The sequence below is a fragment of the Elephantulus edwardii genome, unplaced genomic scaffold, assembly GCF_000299155.1.
Source record: "Elephantulus edwardii isolate Elephantulus edwardi_28Jun2011 unplaced genomic scaffold, EleEdw1.0 scaffold00039, whole genome shotgun sequence".
Lineage (NCBI taxonomy): Eukaryota > Metazoa > Chordata > Mammalia > Macroscelidea > Macroscelididae > Elephantulus > Elephantulus edwardii.
Genome location: NW_006399789.1, coordinates 9,593,984 through 9,617,730, shown reverse-complemented (window position 1 = coordinate 9,617,730; position 23,747 = coordinate 9,593,984). Strand labels below are relative to the sequence as shown.

Genomic DNA, 23,747 nt, shown 5'->3' with positions numbered 1-23,747 from the left:
TCAGATCACAATTCCTGAAGAGAGTCTCTAATTCCTCTTTCATAAATGAGAGCATTAAGACAGGTCCTTATCTGGGATTATTCTAGTCTTAAAAGTTGAAAACTTAAAAGATTTTCATAAATCTACTAAATCACTTTGGTAATAAAATAAGCCGGGTACTTAAATGAAACAATTTATAGTCCTTATTTATCCTGTCTTCAATTGTGCTTCATAAACAGTAACGTGACTGATTTCGGAGTAGTGGTCTGTTGCTGTGTCCCGTTGAGTCAGAACCAACTCAAAACTCCAGCAGGTTTACAGAAGCAGTTAAACGCACGGGAGAAGATTGTCCATCCTTCTCCAGCAGGGCAGCTGGTGGCCTCAAACCATGTGCCTTCAGGATTGCAGCAAAGCTTCACTATGGCCACCACTATGTATTGACTACTACAATGTATAGACATTATATAAACATACATAGTAGATAATATGATTACATAGGCTTTACGGCTGCTGTACACAGGGTCGCTAGGAGCCGCAAGTGACTTGATGGCACAGAACAACAACAACAAGATATTATCTATTACATGTACAAATGTATCTATGCATTGATATAGATATATATTAGATAATATGCATTTAGTCAGTTGATTATTCTGTTATTCTTCTCAAAGATATATAAACTAAGGCAAACTTGAGTATACTGAGGCTGACTTAAAACTTAACTTTCAAAGGAATGAGATTTTCATCGCTTAAAGCAGCTTTGTTGACTTTGGGGAGGAAAAGTCCTTTTTTTCCTCATTGAGAAGAGTAATTGTACTGAACGAGAAAATTAGCCTTCTTTACTGAAAGAAATTTATTCTGTAGTTTGCGAATCAATATATTCAGGTGAAATCTCATGAAGCTACACTGAAAACTTTCAATTCACGTTTATTTTGAAGAAATTACAACAGACAGGAAGACAATATTACTATTCAAAGTAACTACTGACTTCTTGACCTCACTACATCTACACTAGTATGAGTAAAAATATACTATAAAGAACTTCTCCGCCTTCTCCCTGCTAGGAAAAACTGCTTTCTAAGAATGAGTGAGTTCCGCTTACTAGCAATTAACTCGGAGTTATTTGACTAACAATACATAAATTTCTGAAATCTTCTGAAAGCCAGCCCTCGGGGCAGAAGGTCATTAAAAACTTGTATGAAAAACACTGTTATTATTGCTACTCTACTATGTCAAAAATGTGTTAGTGTATCTAAAAGGGTGTCTTTCAGTGTTATTTATGCCTAGAGAGATACACTGTGTACAAAGGCAAATATCTGACTATCTGAAATTAGATAGCAATCATATCAATTACAGCTTAAATACAAATTAGATTTGTAAACAGAATCAGGAACAGGAGTTTTTTTGAGAAGAGCTTTTACTACTTTTTCAGCATGTAGAAGAAATGGATCATAAAACAACTTAAATATATTTTACAAACATAATTTTTGTGATTAACTTTATATTAAAAAGTTAGAATGAATGATATGTAAAGCACAGGGCTACTGCTTAATTTCAAATACAGGCATGTTAAATACAAAATTAATTTAAAAGACCTAAGTAAGCTTACTCCAAAATCTAAAGCACTAACTCAAAAAAAGGTTAAGTCAAACATTACAATCTTTATGTTTATTCTACTGGTATGTCACACGGTAAAAGTGACTCATTTCTATTTGCAAAGGAAGAGCAATTAATCCCACTGAGATGAATTCTTAAAACTGCTGTGCAACATCTGTAGTATAAAAGCTGACTGGGCAAAAAGAAAATCTAACTGGATAATGTTTGTCTATTAACTAACAAAAGCAAGGCACCAAACTATTTTGCATGGTTACTATGCATTTAAAAATTACACAAGGAATTCTTGCTCCAAGTTCCGCCTTTCCTAGCTATGTAACACTGCAGTATAAATCTCCCTCTTCTGTAAAATATGCATGCTAGGGTGACACTGGCAAATGATGGGGTCTGATTATACTGCTCCTGCACAATTCAAGTTTCCCCTATTGAGAGAAGCCCCAGGCGACACAAAAACCAACAGACACCCAGGGATGTGCCTGCAAAAATATACTGAAATCTAACCAGGAATATGCATTCTACATTTACAGAACATCCTTATTTTCTTTTTGCATATTTCCACGATTTTCCATGATACTCTCTTCCTTTTATAAATTAAAAAGTAACACTCAAACACTATTAAACAAAACAAAGACAGGAAGGTCAGTCTCACAATATTAGTCAAATGGCCTTTAGCATACAGGAAAAGTATTAACCATTTCCTCTGGGCAAATTTTACTACCCTCTTTTTGGTAATCTATTGATTATGAAATTACTTTCTCAACCCCACTTTTCTTTTTCTTTTTTTTTTTTCTAAAACCCTCAGGATAATAAACAAACACCCAATAGTACTAATTCCCCAATTCTAATTGTATCTTTTCTTGCTCAGTCACATTATATGAAAATAATTATAGCATTTTTACTTATAAAGAAGCACAGTTCCAAGGAAGAAGTTGCTTTGACTTTATAAAACAAGAGTATTTTGAAACTTACAGGAAATCCTTTAGTGATAGGAATTTCAATATTAAAGATGAGAATGCGGGCTCTGAAACGAGTGCAGGCTTTAATGGGATCTCTGGGGCCACAAAATACACAGCCAACACTGTAGCAAAAGACAAAATGGGGGGAAGAAGACTCGCATGGGAAACAAATTCACATCCAACAGGAAAATCTCAAAAACCATTTGCCCATAGGGTAAATAAATGAAAGACTGTTACTAAATACTTCCTTCTGGGTTTAACCTTCCATCTTACCCATGTTGCAGATTTCACTTAACCAAATGGTAAACAAGTACTAACACTGGCTTGCATAAATCCAGTTTGAAATAGATTTGGTTTTGCTTGCCATCTTTCAACTTTCACTGGTGTCTGTATATGATTATGTAAGATTAAAAATGAATCCTAACATTTTTCTCATGTGGAAGAGAACTGCAAAGTCTCCGCAGCGGGGGAACCTACAGGCACATCAATGGTTGCTTGAACTCCTTTTGGCACTCACTTGATTTTGATGATATCCATCCCAACCAGTGTAAGGCTGACATGATCGCCTGCTGCCGCCCAATCGACAGGTTCATCGTGCAGGGTGATTCCTGGAAATGAGTAAGAGCCAAAGCACGCCGTGAAACACCTCGCGACCAAACCATAACAACCGAGAGGGTTGCTGCCACTTTGTGCTTCATGAGTCTCTACTCATCATTTTCGGTCTGAATGGGCTGAGAGTGAGAAGCGTAACTGTGAGTGCTGAGGAAGCACACTTCCTCTAGACTTGAGCCTCCCAGCATGCCCTCCACACACAAAGTGACTGTGTGTGCCCAGAAAAGGCTGCTTTCTGCTTCTTTAATCAAGATTCTTATACTCATTTACTCAAGTGATATATTCATTAAAAACCACCCAGACCCAATGCTGTCAATTCAATTCTGACTCACAGCGACCCTCCAGGGTAGAGCAGAGCCGCCCCATGGGGTTTGCCGGGCTGCACATTTTTATGAAAGTAGGCTGCACATCTTTCCCCCACAGAGCAGCTGGCAGGTTCAAACCGTCGTCCGCATGGTTGGCACCAAGAGCTAATCTACTGTGTCACCAGGTTCATTTAATAGCTCTTATTTAAATATTTCACTTTATATTAATGGAATCCATGTAATAATGACTCAGTTCAACTTCCTTTATAATGATATTAAATATAAGAATGAAAAAGACATCTAGTAATAGTTTATTCTCTTTAGCTTTGCTTGCAGACAACCATCTAAACTAGTTTGTGCTCTCCAAGTGTCCCACATGGATTAATACTCCTGCCAGTATTAAGGATTGTCCTCAACAGGCCCTTAACTCTTCCTGGCTCACAGACAATTCTTTCCAGAAAGAACACTGCATACCGGTAACTGTTTCTAAGAAGAGATTTTTTTTAAGGAAAAAGTGTAGGTTAAATTTCATTTTAAAATTATTCCAGATACCATATATCTAACACTACATGAAGGCAGTCCTGCAGAAAAATTCCAAAGGGTAACTTGCAGCTATGCAAAAAAGTTTTTAAAAGAATGTTTTCTGAATATCCAGGTAAGTTCCGGAGAAATTCCCTTACTACTGGCTTCTAGACTTTTTATGAAGACAGTGTACAGACCATCAACTGAACAAGAGTTCTTTATTGATGTTTTTAGTAAACCATAATATACCCATATCATTCTCAGAGTTCTCACTTTTGCCTTGCAGCAGCCTCTTCAGAGGCAGTTTAGAGACTTTAAGAAGTTCAGGAAGACTTTTTAAGAGGTTTGAGAATAATGATTCTGGAAAACATGAGGGAGTCAACCTATAAAATCTGATAAATTTCAGATTGTAGTTTAATTTATCTTAGCTGGCTATTAAAAAATAGCTTTCTGGGGAGTTTTTCTAATAAGGAAATTTGTATGTTTAAATACGAATTAAATTTTCTAATAAGAAAATTTGTATTTTAAAAGTATTATAGCTCTTTATTCCCTATAATACCAAAAGCAAACTGCTGGCCTTACAAATAAGAGTCTTTTTCGGTTGCACTAAAAAAGGTGTTAAACAAACAGGTATTTACTAATTTCATAACATCAAAAGAGATCTGCATTTTAAAAAAGTAAATTAAAAATCTCAACCTAATTAAATGTATAACCTAGGTACAACTCTGAATATAAACTATAAATTCAAAATAATAGAAAGAAAAATACTAAAACTTAAAAATAAGTTAACATTCTCAATAGACTATACTTTAGCTTAAAAACTATTAAAAATATTTCTCTATAGGATAACATCAGTCATATATTGATGTCAAAGGATTAAGTTCGAAGCGAGACCAAAGGAAGTATGAATCACAAACTTTTAATCAGAATTAATGTGTGTAAAGGCTAAACTACTAATAAACAGAACTGTAGTCTGCCATTATGAAATCATACATGTTTGTTAAGTTTATGAGCAGAAGCACATTTCAAAATCTGCCATTTAAAATTATGCAAGTATGTTAAGTAAGTATGGTGGTTAAAGTGGTACTTTATGCAAGTAGTTCAATTCCTCTTTTCAATACTAGATTTTTCTGTATTTGCATCTTATTTGCATACTCACAATTATTGTAACTTTTAAAAAATAACATGATCAAAGCTGTTAATTTGTAGCATTCTGAAATACACACTGTAAAACAACAGATGGTAGTAGCTGTGCTTTGCCAGTAACTATTTGGTGTCAGGCAGGCTTTAGATTTACTTTCTGCTGTATAGTAACAATTTAAATGTATCTGTCAGGTGTCTCCACATTTGAATAAACCCTAACCATACTTCTTGAATCAATGTCAGAAAAAGAAAACATTATCACAATTAGGATGTACAATATATGTACATACACACCCACACACAGTCACATCAGAAAAAAAAATCGTTTAATGTTTTTACATTTTCATCTTCAACAGTCAGTATCATTTTGACAGTCAGTTACAATTTCAGTAAGCTTTAATAACGAAACAACTAAAATAATCTGCTGTCTTAAAGGTTTGTTTTATAAAAAAGCATGACAGAGGAGTACCTTTTACTGTGCAAGTTTCATTAGGAGGCATTGCAAGCAGTCGGTCACCAATTTGGACATAACCAGCTTCAATTTTGCCAGTTACACAAAATCCAGATCCTTGATCTGTAAAACAGGACAAAAGAGATTTGATGATTAATATTCTGCCTGTGGTACTTATTTCCATGGTACTTACATATCTGTAGCTCAATGGACATCAAACAATAACTATTCCCTAATTTAAAGATATTGTCAAAATATGGTATATCACACTCTTATTAAAATTTTCTTGTATATGAAAATAATACAAAAAAGCAGGGATTCATTTCTTTACTGAATATTTACTGAGTGCTAAATCAAAAGATAATGATGCTTACGAATTGTACACTAGTGAAGAAATGCAAAACCAATGACCTTTGACTGAAACAAATGCTACTTGAAATGTGCAACGGAAGCAGAAAATGATGCATCAGTGAATCCACTATTTGGGGGTGAGGGTGACTACATTTCAGCTGGGCATTCTGCAAGAAGGTGCAGGATTTTAACTTTTATCTGGGGACAAGGAAGACATTTCTTAGCCAGGAAACTGCTGGTACAAATGCACAGTCATAGCTGAATGTGGTCTATACCAAAAGCCAATTGCAATTTCCATGATTGGGTCCTAAGAAACAATGGGAAAAGACTTGAGGCTACAGAGACAAGAAGTGATAATAATAGTACATGTTTATGCGGCTAAAATCAAGATTTCAAAATGCATAAAGTAGAAAGTGACAGAGTAATAAATAGAAACAGCCTTCTATTGCCCACAGTGGGAAAGTAACAGGAATCAAATACACTTAGTTTAAGTAACAACAAAGTTGGATGAACTATTTGAAACCTAAATAGACAACAATGATTCCTGAAGATTTGGTTGTTAAAAAAAGTGAACCCAGTAATCATCCAGTTTTCCATCCAGCAGGGCAGTGTGGATATAGCATAGAGAAAAAGATCCCAAGTAGAGTCGAGATTCTGATTTGGGGAAAATTCTGAAGTAGACGGGAGGGGAAAGAAACTACAGAAATAGATAAGAGTTTCCCTTGAGTATTTACTGAATACCAACGTACACATGACATCAGGAGATGTTCTGCACTTGGGAAAGTCTGTAGTCATGGACCTCTCCAAATTCCTGAAAATCAATCGTGTCAGCTGGAGGACTAAGGTGTGCTTGCTGAACAACAAATCTGAACCTGTTCAGATTAAAGCTCAACATCAAGAAGACAAAGATTGTCCCCAGTGGGCCAATGGCAGCACCAAAATAGACGGAGAAGAGATTGAGGTTAACAATTTCAGCTTGCTCAGCTCTACAATCAACACTTGGAAGACAAACTGCTTTAGGAAACTCTGCTGTCAGGGACCTCTCCAAAGTGCTAAGAAGTAATGATGTAAGTCTAGAGACTAAGGTGCTCCTGATGCAGGCATGGTCTTCACGATTACTTGCTCTGCATCAGAGAGCTGGACAATGAGTAAGGATGACAAAAGAAGCATCTATGCCTTTGAATTGAGGTGCTGGGGAAGAGTCTTGAAGATACCACAGATTTCCAAGGGAACAAACAGGTCTGTCTTGGAGAGACTGAAACTGTTCCTTGGAGGTAAGGATTTTAAAGCTCCATCTCATATACTTTCGGCACATGGCCAGGAGGGACCAGTCCTTGGAGAAAGGTATCATGCTTGGACGGGTGGAGGAATAACACAGGAGAAGACCCAGGGTGAGACGGACTGTAACTGGGGTAACAGGGTTAAGGTTTGTAGGAGTTATTGAGATTGACTCAGGATAGGGCCAGCCAGGTGATTTGATGGGCTTAATAACAATAAGCCACCAGACCTCCCTTCTGGGCAATGTAGGTGACTAAAATTGTAAACTTTACGATTAATGGACCAGTGATCCTAACAACAGAACAGAGAAGGAAAAGTATAAATATAAGAAGAAAGAAGGCAACACAAAGGAAGGAGCCATCCTGAAGAAGCACTGTAGAGGAGGCACTTACCTTTGAAAACATCGGATACACACAATCGAAATGGCTTGTCAATAGATCGCTGAGGGGGCTTGAAGGAATCTGGGAAAAAGCAGAGTTTAATTTACAACATAATTTCTTTTCATTCATACCATGATTATATATACTCTCATTTCTCTTAGAAAAGAATTTTTTTTTTAAATAAGTACTAATAGCAAATATAAGAAGCTCTGGTGATGTATAGTGTATAACTGCTATAGATGTACACTGCTAACCAAAGAGATCAGTAGTTTGAATCCACCAGCTATTATTAGTGAGAAAAAAGGGCAGCCTCCTTCAGTTAAAGTTTACAGCCTCAAAACTCATTGTGATGCAGGGTCACAATGAGTTGGAACTGACTTAACTGGCAGCAGGTCTTTTAGTAATAGCCAATCCATTGCTATTTATACAATACTGTAATTTATGAAATGTTTTCCTATTTAATTTAAACAACTGTACGTCATAAAGTCCATTCCTATAGTCATATAGTCCATTCCATTCCTCTGACCCTACAGGACAGCAGAGAACTACTTTCTAAAGCTGTAATCTTGAAAGAAAATTACTGCCTCTTCTCTCAGATTCCAACTGCTAGGCTTCTGATCATCCACTAAGCGCCTGGCGCCACCAGGTAGGAAACACAGACTCATAAAATAAATGAATTAACACTGAATATTACATAGGTTAGAGAACATTAGATTTCAAAGCTATTAACTCAGCTACTCTGATCATAAGTCTTATACCTTCTCATACATATTACTATTTCCCATAAATAACGCTAAATAGAAATTTATATCAAGTTTATATTGTGTTAAATTAGTACAATACTACTTACCAATTTGTTCTAATAGGCATAATCCTTTGTACCATTTCATGAGTTCACCTGATTGAGATCTTGTGATTAGATTTTCACCACTGAGACCACTTGTAGGTACAAATGCTACATCACCTTCCTATCAAAATTGAATGTATGAAACATAACACAACTGTTAAAAACAGCTAAAACATTCATCTCTACTATTAACTATGTCAAGTCTGTCAATAACAATACTGATGTACTTTTAAAAAAGTGATAAAAACAATAAACTATTGTCCTAAAGTTATCTGATGCAGTTAATTTTCAGATTTGATTTCATTAAACATTTACAAATTCAGTTGAAAACATCCAAGTAATTTCACATTTTTGCTGGGAAAATTTCACTCCACCAGATGTAATTTCCTCTTTAATTTCTCCAAACATACACCACAGAATTCAATACATGTTGTTGTTGTTGTTATGTGCCGTCAAGTTGCTTGCGACTCACAGTGACCCTTTGTACAACAGCCCTAAACTCTGCTCTGTCCTGTGCCAATCGCACTGTCTCTGACACTCCCATCCTGATTATCCCAGTCACTGAATCAATCCACCTCATAGAGGGCCTTACCCTCCTGCGCTATCCCTCCACCCTCCCAAGCATGATGTCCTTCTCCAAGGACCGGTCTCTCCTCACAACATGTCCAAAGTATGTTAGACGGAGCCTCAGAATCCTTGCCTCCAAGGAGCCACCTGGTTTAACCCTTTCCAGAACAAATCTGTTTGTTTTCCTAGCAGTCCATGGTATTCTCAATACTCTTCTCCGGCACCACAGCTCAAAGGCATCGAATCTCCTTCTATCCTCCTTGGTCATTGTCCAACTCTTTGATGCATAACAAGTGATTGCGAAGACCATGGCCTGTATCAGGCACATCTTAGTCTCCAGAGAGACACCATTGCTCTTCAGTACTTTGGAGAGGTCCCTAACAGCAGACTTTCCCATGGCAATGTGCCTTTTAATTTCCTGGCTGCTGGTGCTAAGACTGCTGACTGTAGAACCAAGCAAACTAAAGCTGTGTACAATCTCAATCTCTTCACCATCCATCCTGATGCTGCTAATTGGTCCAGTGGTGAGAATCTTTGTCTTCTTGACATTGACCCTCAGTCCATATTGGAGGCTGCAGTGTCTTTTACTTATATTAAACACAAGCTAATTTATAAAGTATTTGTCTTTTTTTAAGGTAAGGTCATCCAAATAAAATAATATACACATGAAAGCAGGGTGAAACGAAAATGTTTTATAAGAGTATTAGGATATTAATTTATATTCTTTCTCTGATAAATGAGACTTAGGAAAGAATAATAACCACATAAATCAGAAATTGGCTTACCTTAAAACCTGCTTGCTTAAGAAAATGTCCAAGTTTTCCAGTAATTTCTTGAAATCTTTCTTGTTGCCAATTAACCTAATAAAGACCCAAACTAATTTTTAAAATATGCTTCAACATAGCCTATATATAAAATTTAAATGTCTCAAATGGATAACTAGAAATGCTCAAAAGTGGGGACTGAATAAACTACTGCTTGGACACATCAAAACTAAAAGTACAAAACAGATTTTTATTAAAATTAAAAATCCTAGAATCAGATCTTACTAATAATGTGACTCAGCAGTACATTTTCTTATACTTGAAACACCTGAAAACAGACAACATACACAGAAATTTTTTTTGTATAATAAAAGTGATTTCAAGTTTGTGGTGAAAAGGTAAATACGAATTTTTTTCTTGGATCTACCACTGGAATAAAATAAAGCCATTAATACTACCTTCTCAAAAATGAGACTGAAAATATTTATGTAAAAGAAATAAAATAGTAACATGTATGCTGCAATACTAGATGGGAAGGATACTAATGCCAGCAGTTCAGAGTGAATGGCATCCCCAAAGTAAGATGAGTTGACAGAAAGCAAATAAGTAATCAAGCAAGTGGACCTAATTATCACTACTAGAATCTAAATAGTAAATCTAATGAGGGTATTTGCCAAAGAATCATTTAAATAGTACTTTAGGCAAGAAAGAGTTCATACTAAAGTGCTGGGGAAAACTAAAAAAAAAACAAAACAAAACAAAAAACCCCCACAAAAACCCAACAAAAAACAGAAGTAGTAATATAATAAGTGAACATTTAATTATTGGGTAAGAAAATGTCTAAGTGTTTTACTTTATTTAAAGGAAATATTTGGAAAGTTTAATGTATTTGAAAATTAATCTACAAAAAAATTAAGTCATAACAAATTAGGAAAATGATTATGAAATAATATATTTAGTAAAGTACATCTACAAAGTGATTTTTTAAAGTTTAAAAAAGGAACCTTTATTGTTTCATTATATAACGTAAGTTATTACATAAATAATATAAATTAGTTATATAAATAATGTAAATTATTTATATTAACAATTCCCATAAAAGAAATACAAATGGTTAATAAATATATGCATATACTAAATGTTTTAATATTTATAGAACAGTGAATTAATATTTTTAATGTCAAATTAGAAAATATTTTTTAAAAATTAGAACAGTTTTATAGAGGTTGAGAAAGTGAATTCATCTTATCTGCCAAGAACAAAAACTAGAAATTTTCTGAAAGGCATTTTTATGGTGTTCAATAAAGTCAGAAATCTCCATTAAATAAGTCATTTCAACACACATACATGAAATGTTCAAAAGTGGGGACTGAATAAACTATTGCTTAGACACATCACAAAAATATTGCCAGTTTTAGAAAGCACATAATAAAACAGATTATAAAAAGAAATAAAATAAACTGGATATATATGGATATATAAAATAAAATGTTAAAAGTTTATTCATCTAGCTCGAGTTCAGTCTAGCTCGAGTTTCCTGTTAGTTGTACTGGAAATTTTTTTAATTTTTTTTTAAATCACTTTTCAATGTGGTCACCCTTTTTTGGTGTGCATTTCCATATAGTGATTTTTGTATTAAAATACACTACCTTTTCACCTAAAAAAAAAGTTTATTCATTTTTGAGGTAGAATTGGGAAGTAAATGTAGGTAAGTTCTAGTTTATGTATGTATCATTCTGTAACTAAAAAGAATTTTAATGTTTTCTGTGTTCATTCTGACAACGAAAAGTTATCTTCTTGATTTACAAGTACTAGTATTTAATTTCAGGATCATGAATGATTTTTTTTTTAAATATGGCAATTAACAATCTATATGGGTAGAGTAAAATTTTAATTAGCAACTGAAAAGAATTCTCGTTAAGTCTTTAAGTACCTGATCCATCTTATTGACTGCAACTGCCAGCTGTGTTACCCCCAGAGAACGGACTAAGAGGCCATGTTCTCGAGTTTGTCCTCCAGTCTCAAATCCAGCTTCAAATTCTCCCGTGCTGGCATCCACAACTAACACTGCTACATCTGCCTAAAGGGAAAAAAGTATCTAATTTAGAAATAATGCCACAGACTTTTCATTTAAAGGAAGGATTATTCAATTAGTTGTATTGGTCAGAGATTTTTAAGAAAAGACCCTAAAAAACCTGACACCAGATAACAAAAACAAGTAAGAAAATGTCACAGATGGATTAAATTTAAGTAGTACTAAGATACTCACCAGTCTTAGAGAAAGGCTATCATGTTTGGAAGGATGGAGAACAGCAGAGACGAGGACGACCCCAGATGAGATGGACTGACACAATAACTGGGGCCATGGGGGTAGGTGTGTCAGTCAGTGAGACTGGCTCAGGATAGTGCAGGCTTCGAAGCTGCTGTACATAAGGTCACTATACGTCACAGCCAACTTAAAGGCACATAACAATAACAGGATAATCACTGCTTCTCCTCCATCAGTTTCTCATACTATGGTGACTTGTACATTGCTGGGAAGCCCGAAGGGCATTTCACATATTAGTAAGGATATTCACTGAAAGCAGGAGTGGCATCCACTTCCTAAACAACATGGCTCTGGAAACTATTAACTTGGAGAAATAATGATAGTTATAGAAAGGCTTCAGGTCTTTTGTACATAGGGTCACTATGATTCAAAGACAATCAACAACCACAACAATTCACGGTGCACCGGCATCAGCAAAGCTTCTAGACTACGCAGACTAGGAAGAAGGGTCTGGCAATCTGCTCCTAAAAAAACTTTCCTCCTAGTCTGTGTAGTCTGGAAGGGATTATCAAGACCCTTAAAATTATGTGTGTATTTTACCTCCCATCAATTTCCCCTCTAGGAACTTATTTCAGAGAACTATTTAAAGATCTATACAGATTATATTTCGTATTATAAATAATAATCTAAAATGAGGAAAAATGATGAAAGTAAATTTTCAAAATATAGCATAATCATCATCTATAAGGCCCCTGAACCATTGAGAACCTTGTTTAAGTTTCCTAACCGTTATTGGTCATTTTGACAATTAAAAAAGATATTTTTCCCTCTGATATATCATCTTTGTCTCTCTCTCTTAACACACACATTGTTGTGAGCCACTGAGTTGCCTGCTACTGCACTGCACTCTCAAAGGCTCATGGTTCAAATCCACCAGCTGCTCCGTGGCAGAAGGATGGACAATCAGTTTCCTCTCATGCAATTAACTGCCTCTGAAAACCTGCAGTGTCAGCTATGGGTCAGTTCCAACTCCACATTACAACAACTAACTCTATAATCTTGTATTGTGATTCAGAGCGGCCTCCATTCAGGGGAGCTACTAAAAAACATATGCCACAAGAAGAAAAAAAAAAAAAAGAAGATTATGTATACATATCAGACACACATACTATAAATTAAAAGGCCTTGGGCCATTTCCTTTTTTAGGCTCACTGAAACTAGTTTATAGTTTTCTACCATATGTTTGTGCAGATCATTCTTTATTTAAACCCTTTTCATCTCTGGATATATCCTTTGGAAATGTGGCCCCAGCTGCTCCTTCCTTTTCATTGTCATCAGTTATTTTTTGCCAATATATTGCTGGGACTTTTCTTTAAGGAGCATTCTATCCTGAAGCCATCTTCCTTCTATAGTGTTTGCCTTCTACACATACCTGGATCTCAGAAAACTCTACACTTGTAGAATCGGGGATATAAATTTGGTATTCCCCAACTTCAGCTAGTCAAACTCTTCCATGACAGTCATTCTCAGCTGGGCTTCTCTCTACTCCGCTCCATTCCACGTTTTGGCTTTTGGACAGAACAGAGTCCAAATACCTTTCCTTTCATTGCTTCCAGAAAGATATATCTGTGTTGTCCGGTTTAAAATTTTCACATTTGTTAGGGGTCACTGAGTCACTTGCGACTCATAGAGACCTTATGTACAACAGCTCTGAATCCTACTCTACCCTGAACCAACTTTACAATCTCTGACCCATCTTTATTACTCCAGTCACCGGAGTCAATCCATCTCAATGAGGGTCTTCCTCTCCTGTGCTGTCCCTCCATCCTCCCAAGTATGATGTCCTTCTCCAACAATTGATCCCTTTTTGCCACATGCCCAAAGAATGTCAGACAGAGCTTCAAAATTTCACATACATTATCATAATTTACACTATATTGAAAATGAAACTTCATACAATAAGTATTATCAAGTATTTTATTCTTAACAGTACAAAACTATGACTTGCCTGACACACATTGTGACCCTATGTATATTAGCTCTGAAACCTGCCCTATCCTGAGCCAATCTCATCATCTCCGACAGACCTAATCTCATTTCTCCAGTCACTGAGTCAATCCACCTCCATCCCGGGTAATCTTCTCCTGCACTGTTGATACATCCTTCTCATAGTCAAATGTTCCTATATACCTCCTAAATGCAAACATATGCATTCCTTCATAACTTAACTTTATAATTTGGTATCTTTATAATAAATTACAAAAGGTTTTATAAAACACAGATAAAAGGATTAGAAAGAAAACTTTTTCTAAGCTTTGTAATTTAAGCTTAAACCGTAGAATTATAAACTCAGCAGAAAGCTTATGTAAAATCAATATACTTGATATAAGTACCTGGGCTGCACCTGTAATCATATTTGGAATGAAATCCTTATGGCCTGGAGCATCCATTAATGTGATAACTTTGGTTTTGGTCTCAAACTTTGTCATACCAACATCCATTGTTACTCCCCTTAAACAGAACATGAAGTGGTTAGAATTGACTTTATAGTAAGCATAATAGATTATGTAGTAGTACACTAAATGACAGTCTAAATTCTTAAGATAACAATGGGAATCTTGTTGCCTTGACTATTATTTTGGATAATAAAGCTATTTATTTCTGTTGTACTAGAATTAAACCTGTAGTTTTAAATTAATGTTGTGGATACGAGAGTTTAATTTAAAAACTTAAAACTTCTTTTTTTTTTAATAAAACTTTCTCTCACAGGGAAAAAAACCCCAACTTATTCTTGTCTTCTTCAAAATAAGTAGTATGTACATACACACATATTTTTTAAAGAAATATGAAAAATAAACATTGCAGGTGAAAATGACGGAATAAGGAATATTTATCAGGCGGTAGTTTTCCTCATCTTACATAATTTTGGTTCACCAGTTATGGAAACAAAGTAAATGTCTAATTCCCTACTTTTTTTTTTTTTTTCATATAAAGGAGGTGTCAAAAGAGACAGTCAATGGAAAAACCTGAAAGGTAAATAGTAATTTGCTTCACGCTCCAGTTTATCCTCCCAGAGACCCATTCAGTGCCTTTTTGCAGCCAGAAGGTTTTAGACTGAGGTGAGAAAGTCCTGGCAGGATCTAAAAAATGATGGAGTCATTCCAGAGCTCAAGAACTTCGAAGGGGAAATCAGGTGGACAATAAACTAGGTAATCATTCATGCTACTATGTTAGAGTAGTCCAAAGTAATCAAGAAGTCTTTTTTATCAAATCTCAATCACACTGATAAATTAGACATTCGTCTCTGTGGGTCTACTTAATTAAGCCTTTCTAGTTCAATCTGAAACAAAAGGACACTGAGTTTGTCAAAGTATATTTAGTTCTCTCAATATTCCACAGATAATTCAGGGTCTATATGCATTGACAGAGTAAGGATCTACAAGTTAAACTGTATTCATTCTCCTGACTCAGTTTTAGTCTGAGTCCATCATTCCAGAGCTCTGTGGCCGAGTAGGAAGAAGCTGTGCTGCAGTCCTAAAATCTGGACCATGAGGGCAGGAGCAGCTCCATGGGAGAAGGAGGGGCAATCTCCTCCCATGCAGTCTACTGCCTCTAAAAACCTGCTGGAGGGTCAGCTATGAGTCAGTTCCAACTAGATAGCACACAACAATGAGGATATAATAATAGAACTTTACTAATTTTCATTCCTCAACATTTGTAGCACAGAGGATATAGAAGTAACACTGTGTGTGGCTAAGCAATGCTAATCATATTTTTTAATTTTATGCACGATTTATGATTAATTAAAATTTCTAGTATGTATCTGGATGTTTTACTATCCACAGAATAAAGAAATGTTCTAGAAAATACATTATACTGAGCAGACCACATAAGCAACAAGTTGATGCACTATTAAGTAAAACTAAAATGACTGATCAACCCAGGTACTGGACAGACTGTTATCTCACTTGTCAGCTTGAATAACATAAGTAAATTTACACAAATCATGCCAATTTATTGGTTCAAATATTTTTTTACCAACTACTAAATGATGCAATGAAAAAAGAAAAAGCAATATACTTTTAAAAATTGCTAATAAAACTGTATGTGAAAATTATTCAGGTCATTAATACCGATCTACACAATTCCACTGTTTTTAAAAAAATGGCAAGTATCAAACTTCTTTACTTTTTTGAAAAGATAAGTTTGGATATAAAAAAAAATTATAAAAAAGAGCTAACATCTACAAGAGAATAAACAAAAATTATAATATAAATTCCTATTTATCAGGAGTTAATAATATGACCTGCTTTACTGAGAATTACTCTATATATTATAGACTACAACTGTAGGAAAGGAAAACACATAAAAAGATATGAAATCTAAGTATATTTTCTGTATACAGAATGTACACATCAGGAAACACTACTTAATCTCTTTGTTGATTTAGGACAATTTTCACAAAACCTTAGAGTTTGTATTTTGACAGAGGTGAAAATCTATCACTTCTTTCGGTTTATAAAGTATCCTCTTCTTACAAAGATACAGTGCCCCCCATGCCTAACAACACTAACATTATACATGTGTACACAGCCCCACACTCAAAAGGATTTTAAAAGAAACTTCTTATTGATCAGAAGTATCTAAGTAACTATATTAACCTGCTAGAATCCTCATGACAGCACTGAACACAGTAACAGATAAAAGAACAGCTACAATTACGTGGAAAGGTTAATTACTTGTGAATGAATTCTGTCTCATTAAAACAAAATACAAAGTAAAAAAATCTTAAACCAAAATAATCTGAATTTCTTGATGATTTTTATTTTAGTCAGATGGGTGTGTACCACAAAGAGTTACCTTTTTTTAATAACCTGTAATGAAATTAAGAATCCTAATAACAACAACAACAACAACCCCCCATAATATTAGGGAGCTTTGGTGGCTGAGTGATAAGAAACTGTGTTGTAATCCCAAAGCTTCATGGTTTGAATCCACCATGTGCTCTGCAGGAGAAGGATGGGCAATCTCTTCCTGTGCAATTAACTAACTGCCTCTGAAAGCCCACTGGAGGGTCAGTTATGGGTCAGTTCCAACTCAGCTGCACTTAACAACAAAATCACAATAATAATTTAAAATTCAATATAATGCGGTATATACTTAGACTAGGAACAATCGACATGTTTTCAAAAAATTAGGCTTTACTGATATTTTCTGTAAGTGTAGTGCTTAAAAAAAATTCTTTCATGCTATTCTCATGGAATTTTGAAAATTAAACACATATATAAATATTATAGCAAAAATGTCAAGAGTTTTTTATAATTCAGTTTTTCCTAAAAATATTATCCCCCAAATATTTTGTGATGTTTTATACATGTTTTATTCAATACATACTATTTTTTGTTTTATTCAACACATACTATTAATACATATTTATTTTTAAATATATCATTTCAAACTGAAAATTTTGAAATATAGTGACTACCTTTCCCTTTCTTCGCCAGTCTCATCCAAGACCCACGCATACGCAAACGAAGCTTTGCCAGCCTTTTTAGACTCCTGTTCATACTTATGCATAGTTCTTTTGTTTACATTACCCAGAAGATAAAGCATATGGCCCATCAGGGTACTTTTCCCAGCATCAACATGACCTAAGGAAAATTGATTCAGGATTAATACTAGGTACATTTTTCAGATGTTCTTGATATTGAGGCATTGCATGAATATTTAACTCAATTCCAGTATTCAGAGTAATAGAGACCATTTACAAGAAAGTGAAATGGAGATAAAAGACCATGTCTCTTTGGAGAGGATAAAAATTCGCCTGCCTTTTTTTTTTTTTTAAATTAACAAGACATGTCTTTTCACATTACAGAGTGAAAGTGCCACAGCCACGTCTAAAGACCTCAGCAACTCAGCCTCAGCAGTATTTCACTCCAAGGAGATCAGGAAGGGATGGAAGGCTAGAAGGGTTATGAGCAATGCCTCTTTGGTTTATTATGACCATTACAGCCAGACAGAAACTCTGTCGAACAAGGCGAGTTTCCTTCTTGCCAGAGCTGCCCGACAATCCCAAACAACAAAGCGCATTACCAATGACCACTAAGTTGAGGAGCTGCTTCCCCCCTTGCCGATTCTCCAGTTCTGCCTTCACATCTAACTGCTGTCTCAGCTTGCTAGACCTTTTCACTGGTGTTGGTGCTGAACTCTGCTCTTCGGCTGCCTGCATGATGTGGGATGGAAGAGGTGACTTAGAAACAGTCTCGAGGACATCAGAAGCAGCAGTGGTGGTATCTTCAGTGGAAGGTCCTTTTTGAGGTATGTGGAAATTATGACCATTTTCTTCCACAGTTAGTCTACAGAAAGTAGAGATGGGGGAAATGTTTCAAACATCTCAAAAGTGTTAAAATGGCAAAGAAGTTCCTTTTACAGTCCAAAGTCCTTCACTCTCCCAGCCAAAAGTGATTCCTGATAAGTGGCCAATGTCTGTTAAGGTGGAAATGATAAGGAACTACACCCAAACCACATGAATACAGGCATGGAAGATCCCAGGAGAAAAACAGTCTACCAAAAATGAAGATAAGGAGAAAATATCCTGTCAAATAACTGAAATTCAAAGTCTAATCCCTTGGCTATTTAATTCTATCATAAACAGATGGCATGAAGAAGATAATTTTGTGAAAACTGGCACCAAATGTGTTCCTAGAAATAAATTATTCTTTTTAATAATTGGTTTTCCCCCCTTACCTAACTCATTCCAACAGGGAAAACGTAGACGATTTCATTCTTTTGTGTACAAACACTATTCTGAAAGACAATAACTGTAAATGTATTTCTTAGTATTTTCAAAAGTTTTTAAGTCCACAAATAATGGCTGCCAAAAAATACGAGGCACTGGATGTTGAAAAGTATAAAAACCAGAAAATTATCTAGCACTCCTTGTAAAAGCTAACTATCTAGATCTAAACAGGGGCTCAGAGAACTAAGCTAGAATTATGACAACTTAGTTTTATTATCCTCTTGACACTCATCTCATATCTTAATTCTCTTACTCTACATAGAATTCAGTACAAGTGCTACCCTGTGGAGACCTATACTGCCAGACCACCATACGATATTCGTTCAACAGACACCAATAAACAGATTTTTAAATTGCAAGTTATTAAGAATAAAGTCAATTAGATTGACTGTGGAGCTGGCAAAGAACTACATACACACAAAAATTTTCTAACAATCACTTAGAATTGCAACACAATGGAAACATGCAACGAAAAGAAGTCTAGTTTCTTCTCACCCACCATAACCAAAAAACCTTTTTAAATTTCCCTCTATGGTCATTTTAATATACTCAATACTACCTTGTCATCCTATGCTTCAGGAAAGAGTCACACCAGTCGATTTGCAACTTAATTAAAAATATGGCCAGGACCATTTTTATAAATTTCTATTAGTAAATTTAGATACTAATTTTTAAAAACAGCATCAACACATTAGCTCCTTCTTGAATTATTGGGGATAGGAGATACCATGTGGAAAAGATCCCATTCTTTTAAAGGACTGATATGGGTGTTGGATAATGTACACAGTGTTGAAACAGACAAGGGAGAGAACTGTATAAAAGGAATATATGATTAGGTATTATTGGCATGACAGGAGTCCAGAATAAGAGGTGCATAGTAAAGTGGTTGGGGTGGGGAAGGACGGACTGTATAACAATGAGAGAACTTTTTTTCCAAAGGAAAAAAGTAAACTGGGGGGAGGGGGGACAGAGGAAAATGTACAACAATGAATGAAGGGAAATCCAAGTTCTTTATAAACTTTTATTAAAATTAAAAAAAAAAAAGGAATTCCAACAGGCTAATTAAATAAAATCAAATTTATACTATAATTTGCAAACACTACCACAGCCAAAATAGCTGCTTTTCTGGGAGTGAAAGAGAAATAGCAGATTATAAGAAAAGTCCTATTTCAGAATGATTCCATAGGTTCTGATCCAATCTGGCAGAACACAGATATCGTCTGGTTTGGGCTACAGGCTACTTTCCTCAATAGATCGTTTCTGCTAAATTCAATATGAAGAGCCAGGTAAACACCGATCTGCTGAGATTCACAGGATGGATCCCTGGATGGTTCTCACTCACCCACCAACCCAGGTGGTCCACAGATGGACTACTCAGCATTCTAAGTGCTTCACAAAACGGGGGCCTGACTTTATGACTTTTAATTCAGTAAGGTAAAGGACTCATTTTTATGATAATATTCTCATTTAAGTAAATCAAAGTTTTTTTTTAAAAAAATCCAATTACAAAGCAAAAAATGTTTCCAGAAGTGAAGATGTTTCTTCACAAAACCAGCATATTAGGTATTCTTCTTGAATCATAAAAATGATAGCTAGAAGCTGATAATATAGATTTAAGTGGTTAAATGCAGAATGTTTGTTTTTTATGCAACAGTCTATCCACTTTTTTTTTAACATGAATTTTCAAGGGAGGTATTTTGAGGGAGTTATTTTTAATACTTCTCTAGGAATAGGGAGCTCTGGTGTCACAGTGCATGGGGACTAATCCCAAGGTGCTAATCTAAAGGCGTCCTGTCATTTTGGCAGCTTGAACCTATGAGAGGCTCTTCAGGAAAAAGATGGGCCATCTCCTCCTGTGCAATTTACAGCCTCAGAAGATCCTCTGGAGGGTCAGCTATGAGTTGGTTCTGACTCAACAGCAATGAGAATAAGTGAGTGAGTGAGTGAGTGATCCTGAACAAAAAGAATCCCTGCGTGATTAGTGAGCGTAGCTATTAAGGTTGGAGGGTCCACTCTGAGGCACTTCATAAGGAAAAAAGAGGCAATGCTGATGAAACATCATTTCACGTACTTTGGGCAAAAAAAGCAATGAGAGAGAGAGAGAGGAGAGTGAATGTAGGGTATTGTAGTGAATGTAGTTTGCTGAATCCGTAAATCTTTTACAGTTTAAAGTTGACATGACTTCTCCCAAAAGGTCACATACTGACATATAAACTGTTGTTCTGCATTGAAATGATCTCTATTATTTTTAAAATAAAATATATTTCCCTGGCCAATAAATACTGGAATGACTACTCTTGGAGAAGAATACGTAAGGATGAAATTGTTCTTGTCCTTTTAAACTATGCAGATTAATAAAATTTAAAAAGGTTTGCACTGTGCTTCTAAGATGCAGATTTGGATTTATTTATCAGTAATTACTATTTATTAGTATTGCCTGACCCTTCATTAGTCATTATTTTTATAATCATTTACATAGGAGTCTGCATTTATTCTAAAAAATGCATCACTTTGGACTTATTTACATGCTGTTTAATAACGCCTCTTAAACTTCTACAATAATATTATAAAATGCTTAAAATATAGACTTAGATATTTTGTATATTTATCTATTTCTCTCAATTTCTATCTATTTAATCCCACCAGAGGATAAAATGGTACTTAAAACTAAGGATTAAATACTGCATTGAAACAGATGAGGGAGAAAACAGTTTAAAAGGGATATATGATAGGGTATTATGGTTATCACAAGAGTCCAGAATTAAGGTTGCATAGTGGAGTGTACTGGGACAGTGGGACGGGTGCGGGCGGGATTGTATACCAAAGAAGGAATTTTTCTTTTGCTTTACAAAGAGAGGAGCGACCTGGGGACGTGGGCTGGGCATGGAGAAAAGCGCAACACTGAACGAATGGAAATCCAAAATCTCTGTAAATGTTCATTAAAATTAATAAAATTAAAAAAAAACAAAACTAAGGATTAAAAAAAAATTCATCTACCGTTCTGACAACCCAATTTCAATTCAGGCAGAGAAAGACATACATTAATTTTTTTAATGACTAGATCATGATTCAAAATTATTATAGTGAACTAGAGTTATTCAAGACAGGTTTCAATAATCCCATGAATATATATAAAACAACTAGTATGTTCTAAGGTGTGGAGAACTCTTTCCTTCCAAAATGAATTTGAAATTTACTAAATAAAGTCTTCTTTCCATAAAATCCAAAACCTGATCTTAAAAAAACCCCTAACCAGTCACAGAAAACTCAAACTCCTCGCCATCTAGTTGGGACCTGGCAGTGGCTAAACTTCCACTGTGTCTCAGAGGCTGCAAACTGCGTGGGAGAAGACTTTCCTTCTTTCTCCCTCAGAACCACTGACGGATTTGAACTGCTGATGCAGCATGGTCTTTGGATGAGCAGCACAATTCCTGGCTGCGCATGTTACCACTGCTCCAAAAACTGAGCTAGGTGATCATTAAAACTCTCCCTAACCAAGACATACAGCATTTCTACCAATTTAGATAAGGAAGTGTTACAAGAACCTCTTTTATAGACATTTCAGTAAGAAAGCAGAAAGAAAAACTAATGATTTCTAGTTTATTATACTTTTTCAATAGATGTATGAAATTCTAGGTATATCATTCCATTTTATTCAATACAAAAAGTCTGAAGATACCACTTAAATTATTAACCACAAAAATACAACTAATCCCAAAAGTGGTAGTTCCACCAATCACTCATAAGTAACTACAAATTGTTTACTTATACCACCTGCTGGTACAAATATTTAGTCATGAAAGGAGGTTTTCTGACAACGTTTTGTTTTTTTAATCCATGTGCAGAAACTGACAACGAACTACCTACGTGATAAACATATCTAAAATTGGAATCAGCTTTCTAATTTCCCATTCCTCTGCATTCTGTACTTACAAGTAAGTTTGCACATCCATGTTTACTGCTGCTTTGTTCACAATAGCAAAGAGTTGGAAACAACCCAAGTGCCCATCAACAAATGAATGGATAGAGAAGCTGTGGTATAGTCACACAATGGAATACTACACTGCATTGAAAACTAAGGAACTTGTGAAATATTATACAAAATGGGTGACCCTGGAGAACATTATGCTAAGTGAAATATCTCAGTCACAAAAGGACAAATACTGCATAGTGACACTGTTATAAAAAGGGACTGACATCGGGGTTGGGGGCAACCTAAGAAAAGAGGGGCTAATATATACTGCATTGAAACATATGAGGGAGAGAACTATTTAAAAGGAATATATGATTGGGTATTATTATTTTCATGACAAACTCCAGAAAAAGAAATGCATAGTAAAGTGAACTATGTACTTAGGGAGGGATGGGGAACTGTATAACAATGAAAGAAATTTTGTTTTCTTTTCAAAGAGAAAAGCAAACTGGGGGTGGGGGGACAGGGAGGGAAATGTGCAACAATGAATAAATGAGAAAAAAAATTTTACAAATTCTCTCCCAACCTAGCCAAAGAAAATATTGGTTTCAAAACATTAGAGCTATAAAGTCTTACCCAGGCACTTCAAATCCCATAGTTTGCTTCTTTCCAGATACAGTCATTTTAGCAACTTTTGGCACAATTTCAGAATCATTTCTCATTGAGTGGGAGTCTACTGATGTTCCTAACAAAGAAGCAGAAAACTCTTAATTAATTAGAAATATATATATACACACACATAGAACATGTATACATTATGATAAAGCTTCACAGAATTTATGTCTTCATAAAAACATTTTGTGAAATATTAAAATGTTTAAGAAATTCTTCTAGCATCCTATTCTGGGAAATCCCCGAATGTCTGGACTCTCCTATGCTTAACCTCCATCAAATCTCTTCCTAATTTTGAACTGACTGTTGAGTTTCAGTATTAAGA

The 23,747-nt window shown here is 35.2% G+C and overlaps 1 protein-coding gene across 1 annotated transcript in view; it reads right to left on the bottom strand.

Moving 5' to 3' along the window:
• Nucleotides 1–23,433, bottom strand: part of HBS1L (HBS1-like (S. cerevisiae)) — a 34,238-nt gene extending 10,805 nt beyond the window's left edge. Inside the window, exons 1-10 of the mRNA XM_006885010.1 lie at nucleotides 23,387–23,433; nucleotides 18,132–18,394; nucleotides 17,524–17,689; nucleotides 14,432–14,549; nucleotides 11,703–11,849; nucleotides 8,442–8,559; nucleotides 7,604–7,672; nucleotides 5,601–5,747; nucleotides 3,067–3,157; nucleotides 2,563–2,671 (exon numbers count right to left, since the gene is read on the bottom strand). Coding sequence (XP_006885072.1) covers nucleotides 2,563–2,671; nucleotides 3,067–3,157; nucleotides 5,601–5,747; nucleotides 7,604–7,672; nucleotides 8,442–8,559; nucleotides 11,703–11,849; nucleotides 14,432–14,549; nucleotides 17,524–17,689; nucleotides 18,132–18,394; nucleotides 23,387–23,433 — 1,275 coding nt within the window. The remainder of the gene's footprint in view (nucleotides 1–2,562; nucleotides 2,672–3,066; nucleotides 3,158–5,600; nucleotides 5,748–7,603; nucleotides 7,673–8,441; nucleotides 8,560–11,702; nucleotides 11,850–14,431; nucleotides 14,550–17,523; nucleotides 17,690–18,131; nucleotides 18,395–23,386) is intronic.
• Nucleotides 23,434–23,747: the final 314 nt, after the last annotated feature.